Source organism: Arachis hypogaea, chromosome 18 (genome assembly GCF_003086295.3).
Source record: "Arachis hypogaea cultivar Tifrunner chromosome 18, arahy.Tifrunner.gnm2.J5K5, whole genome shotgun sequence".
NCBI lineage: Eukaryota > Viridiplantae > Streptophyta > Magnoliopsida > Fabales > Fabaceae > Arachis > Arachis hypogaea.
In genome coordinates, this window is record NC_092053.1 from 88,500,456 (window position 1) to 88,506,197 (window position 5,742).

Below are 5,742 nucleotides of genomic sequence, written 5' to 3' on the forward strand. Positions count from 1 at the left end.
AATTAGAAAAGATTTTGAAATTGATTTTGAAAAAGATATGATTGAAATCTTATTTTGAAAAAGATTTGAAAAGAAAATTAAAAAGATTTGATTTTGAAAATTAAAGTTGATTACTTGACTAATAAGAAACTAAAAGATATGATTCTAAAATTTAAAGATTGATCCTTTCTTAATAGGCAAGTAACAACTTGAAAATTTTTGAATCAAAATATTAAATGCTAGAAATTAATTCGAAATATGAAATAAAATTAAGAAAAAGAGTTTGAAATTCAATTATGAGATTTTCGAAAATATTGAGAAGAAAAATGAAAAAGATTTGATTTTTGAAAAAGGATTTGAAAAAGATAGACTTTTAAATTTGAAACTTTGACTGTAACACCCTAACTACCAAAGCTCACGCTTTCGGCTGCACAACTCTGATAGCTCGAACATTACGACGACTTTTATACTATTTAATACTAAAATATGAGCCTGTTTAAAACTTTAAACCGCAATATCGCTCCCAAAAATACTTTCATCCGATAACATACATCCATAGATACCATACAACTTACAAAACTCATAAAGAGTACATCCATATATACATACATATATATATATATATATATATATATACAAATATATTTACAAGCTTTAACCAATACAATCCCTATCCCTCTCACAGAATATATCAAGATAAAGGCGAGGGTACAATAAATAATCTACATCAATACAGAACATATCAATAACTAAATAAATTCTTCGTGACTTCTGCGCCCATATCCTGAAAGGGGAAAAATGTAGGGGGGGTGAGAACATCATCCTCGAAAGGGTTCTCAGTAGAGGGTTTTTGGGAATTACTGTAATAGGATACGTGAAGATAACCGCATCAGTGATTAATAACCGTCTTATGCCTCTTTTCAAAAACAACAGTTTCCAATAAAAGTAAAGTGAGAAATCTTTTCGGAAAGAAGAACCGTTCAATTCTCAAAATCTCAAAAGCCTTTCAAAACGGTTTATCTATGCGGAACCAAAATAGCCTTTCATAATTTTATTCCAAACTAGAAACACAAAACCGAAATCAACCATCAGTTCATCTCTTTCCAACCGCGGCCCTAGGCCCAAACAATCCAACCAACAACCAATCACCACAATCCAACAGAGTCCCAGATGCAAACACAAATAGGAAGATGTAGGCACAAACAAACAGTTATTGCAAGTAGGACAATTAGCAATTAATCACAAAGGCAAGCCAAGTACAATATGCACACCCAAGCAATGTCACATAGATGCATATGATGAATGCCTGTCCCTAGTGGCTGATGATATCATCTGTCGGTTATAGAGCCAACCCGACAAGTCCTGGTAGCTAACCATTGGACTGTCCCTCTGTCGCGCATCCCCAACTCGAGTTATACTCATCATAAACTTGATCATAATCATGATCCATATCCATCACCCTCACTGGTGAATATTTTCGGGGGCGAGCTCATTCGGGGCTTTCACAGTGCCCGGCCACAGTTACGACATAGGGTCAACAGAGTATCAAGTCTCAACCTGGAGCACGTGGTGGCTAGCCACTGCTACTACCCAGGGAAACTCGTATCTCAGATAGTGGAAGTGCAACATTCACATTTATCAATGATTCAGCATAAACATGCAATCAATCTCATCCATGGATCAACATCCATCTCAGCCATCCGGCTCACGGTTCATTCCAGAACCAGCCAATATTCTATTCATACACAGCCATTCCGGCTCTCAACAAAACAGCACTTCCACATTCAAAATCATCAAATTCATGAAATCGGCATTTAAGCCATAAATCATTTTCTCAACTCATTTCACTTTGAAATCAAGTTTCAACTCTTTTCAGCCTTGGCTTTAAAGATCTCATTTCTCAAATCATCTCAGGCTCATAAGTCACTTTTACTCAAGGTAAATTCTCCTTTCAAAATAATGCCACTCTCGGCATCCTCTTTCCAAAACTTCCATAATCATGGCAAGTTAAAAGCCTCTTTGAGATATTCAAAATCACCCATCCAACAATGGGATTTTATAACAAAAGTTTCTCGGCAGAGTCCCAAGTCTTTAGGGGAGAATAACATAACTCATTTCGCCAAATTCATTTAAAATCATTAAAACATTGGCTTTCCGACTTGAGTAATAAAATAGGATCTAAGCCAAACCGAGTCACGTAATCATTTACTTCTTTCAAAGCCGTTTCCTTTACCTAGGCAAAACCAGCTTCAACCCCCATGATAAATTCTAAAGCATTTCAACTGTTCAAAATTGTTTTAGTCTTGCAAAAGTTCAGAATTCAAAGAGTACTTAAAACCTTTCTCAAAACATTTAAAAATGAAACTTGTCAATAGACAGTCAGGTCTTTTCAAAATCATTAAAACTCTTTAATTGAAACCCCCAAGTCAAATTCAAAGGCATAAACCCTTTTCACATTCAAATAGCTTTAAAACACAAGTTTCATCTAAATAACTTTCTCCTGAAAGAGATACAATGCCTTTCTTAAGAAGCAAGACTAAATCACAATTCCCTCTTTAATAATTCATTTTAAAAGTATGAATCATCCTTTTCTTGATAATTCAAATAAAATAGTAGAAGTCTTTAACTCATCATTCTCCAAACAACATTTCAATAAAGACTCGGATTTTATAGAAATTTCGGCAGCACCTCCCCTAAAACTTGGACTTTTGCCACCCGTTTCGGGTCCCAACTAAACCGTTTCTCATTCCTTTTCAACAGTTCAAAACCAGAAATCAATTCAAAAGCAAGCTAAATCCAACAGTCGCCTCAGTGGCATATCTCAAGGAAACCATTTCAGAAATCAACTCAATATCAACCGATTTAACTCATTTCTAAAGCTTTAAAGAAACGGCTCAATAACAAATCATTTGTCCAAAACCAAGTCAATTAAAGTAAACCAGGCTGATTTCAAAAGTGCGTTCGACTTTTCACATTATCAAGATAATTAACTCAATTCAAATCAATCCTCAACGGATCAAACTCAGATTTCAAATCTTTAAAGAATCAACATCAAAACATTATATTTCACAAGCCGCACAACAATTCAGCCAAACAAGCATCCTTAACCATTCGAGACAATCAAATAACACACAAGGCAGATACAATCACCAAATACCAATTGTCTCACATCAATATCCATATGTAATAATTCCAATACATAAAGCATAGTTTTTGGAAAGCGCCCCTACCTCAAAACGCAATTCCATAATCCAAACGCGTCACAGGAACCTCCTCTCTTAAACCGAGATCACCAACAACGCAACCTTGGCTCCAAGCCACTCCCGCGGTAACCACAACAACACTAATCGCGACACATAACAATAGAAACTCAGTCTCATAGCAATTGATGCCGCAAAGCCTTAGTGTATGAAGCCAGAATAGTAACTACAGAGCTTTTAAATCGAAAACGTTTACCGAATGAAGAAGGAACAGCTGAACCGGAATAGTGGCGGTCTCTGAACCGGTTCAACGGCAGACCGGCAGCCACCTAAGCGGCAGCGACGACAATTTCCGATCGCGCCAATTGAAACCAACACGCAGTGACTACGGTATTCTCGGAATTCAAAAAGGACAGAAACCTCAAATAAAAACCCTTACCGGAAGAGTGTTCTTCGGCGGCAGAGTCTCGGCCGCAGAGCCCATGGTTCAACAGCAGCAATACTCTCCTAGTGGCCCCATTGCGCAGCAACTCTAAATCGACAACAACAGCTCTAGCGGACAGAACGGCGCCAAGGATAACCATTAAACAGTGGCAAAATAAAGCAGAACGGAGCAAGAGCAGTAGCTGTTGCAGGTCCTTACCAGGCACAATGGCGCTAGTCCTAGCTTCATCCTCATTTTGCAGCGAGCTCCAACGCGGCTCCAGAAGTTCTAACAGGGCACGGCGGCGGCGCTTTCCTTCCGACGCAGCTTGACGGCGGCAAGAATGGTGGCGGTCGAAGTGCAACAGCAACGGAGGTCAAGCGCGGCGGCGGCTCCACACGCGACGGTGACAGCAGCGGCTTCACTTTCTTGCGCGCTCTTTCTTCTCCGTTGGTGGCTGTGGGTCGCGCTCCCTTCATTTCACAGTTCTGTCTCTGATGCGGCGCAAGGATGATCGGCGACGACGGCCAGATCTCCTGCGACGGCACGAGGATGCACGGCGGTGGCTTCTGCAGCAGCTCCTCGCAAGCGCTCTCCCCCTTCTCCTCCATCGATGGTGACAATGGCGGCACTGGCGGCGAGGCGCGGCGGGGCACGCTCTCTTCTCTCTTCATTCGGTGCGCCATGGCGGCGGCAAGGCGGCATCTGGACGAGGCAACGGCGGCCGACGGTGACGCCCCTCCTTCCCCTCTTCTTTGACGTTGGTGGCGAACGGCGAGCAGCTCGGTGGTGACGGCGAGGCCCACCGGTGCTAGCTCGCTCCTCCCTCTTCTCCATTTCCTGCTTCTGCTTCTTTCCTTTCATGGAAAAGGAAAAAGGAAACCGTGTGTGCTATACTGCTTTGGGGGGGAGAAAGGAAATTTCGGCTGCAGCTGGGTGAGGGGGAAAAGGGAACCGGGTCGAGTAACGGGTTGCTGGGTTAGGGTTTCATTTTCAAAAGTTAGGGTTAGGGGCATTATGGTAATTTCTGGTAAAATTGTGGACAATATAGTAATTGAAACCCACATTAAATCCAACACTAATTGCATATAGAAAATACTATTTGCTCACCAATTTTACAAATTATTTTCCATAAAATGCCCAAATCAAAATAATTAGAAATAATATAATTAAACCCTTTATTTTCCAAAGTAGCAGTATTAATATTTAAAATATTAATTATTTAATCTAAATTATATAGAAATCCTTATTATTTCACAACTACCAACTTTATAATTTGAATATAGAAAATAATTCAATAATTATAAAATTGGATAATAATCATAACTCATCTCAAATTCAATAAATCAAAACTTGCCTTAATTATCTTTAATAAAATAATCTCTGAAATTAAGGCTATAAATAATTGTATGATTTGAGACTTGATCATAATAAGACTTTTCAAAGTTCTGGGTCTTACATTGACTGATTAATAAGAAACAACTAAATTTTAAAACTTTATGATTAAATCAATTCAAAATTTCAAAATTTATGAGTAAAATAAGGGAAAGATAATTTTTTATTTTTGAATTTTAATGAGGAGAGAGAAAAACATAAAAATGATGCAAAACACAAGAAATTAAGATCAAAACTAATAATGCATGCAAGAACACTTTGAATGTCAAGATGAACACCAAGAACACTTTGAAGATCATGATGAACATCAAGAACATATTTTTGAAAATTTTTAAGAAAAGAAAGACATGCAAGACACCAAACTTAAAAATTTTTAAACTTTAGACACCAATAATTCAAAAATGCATATGAAAAACAAGAAAAGACACAAAACAAGAAGAATTTAAAGATCAAACAAAGAAATTCATCAAGAACAACTTGAAGATCATGAAGAACATATACATGGATTTTCGAAAATTTAAAGAAAAAATCAAAATATACAATTGACACCAAACTTAAAAATTGACACAAGACTCAAACAAGAAACATAAAATTTTTGGTTTTTTTATGGTTTTATTAATTTTTTGTAATTAATTTTTTTGAAAATTACTTTGGAAAAAGAAAATAAAGAAATTCAAAATTTTTAATAAGAATTCCAGGAATCTTGCAATGTTAGTCTAAAGCTTCGGTCCAAAATTTTAGACA

General features: G+C 37.5%; 1 protein-coding gene across 4 annotated transcripts; it reads right to left on the reverse strand.

Moving 5' to 3' along the window:
• Window positions 1-512: 512 nt before the first annotated feature.
• Window positions 513-4,502, reverse strand: LOC140181526 (uncharacterized). Of its 4 annotated transcripts, XM_072225314.1 has the most exons (5): window positions 3,823-4,502; window positions 3,619-3,731; window positions 3,436-3,508; window positions 3,210-3,322; window positions 513-763 (listed from the first exon to the last, which is right to left on the reverse strand). In XM_072225314.1, exon 1 carries the CDS (start codon window positions 4,465-4,467, stop codon window positions 4,084-4,086), a length of 384 nt encoding a protein of 127 aa, XP_072081415.1. In that variant the 5' UTR covers window positions 4,468-4,502; the 3' UTR covers window positions 513-763; window positions 3,210-3,322; window positions 3,436-3,508; window positions 3,619-3,731; window positions 3,823-4,083. The 4 variants fall into 4 exon arrangements, with proteins under 4 accessions (XP_072081415.1, XP_072081412.1, XP_072081414.1 ...); XM_072225311.1 differs by having other exon boundaries at window positions 513-3,322; XM_072225313.1 differs by having other exon boundaries at window positions 3,210-3,508.
• Window positions 4,503-5,742: the final 1,240 nt, after the last annotated feature.

Coding starts and splice junctions, on each gene's coding strand:
- LOC140181526 (XM_072225311.1), bottom strand. CDS start 4,289: ATGGCGCACCGAATGAAGAGAGAAGAGAGCGTGCCCCGCCGCGCCTCG.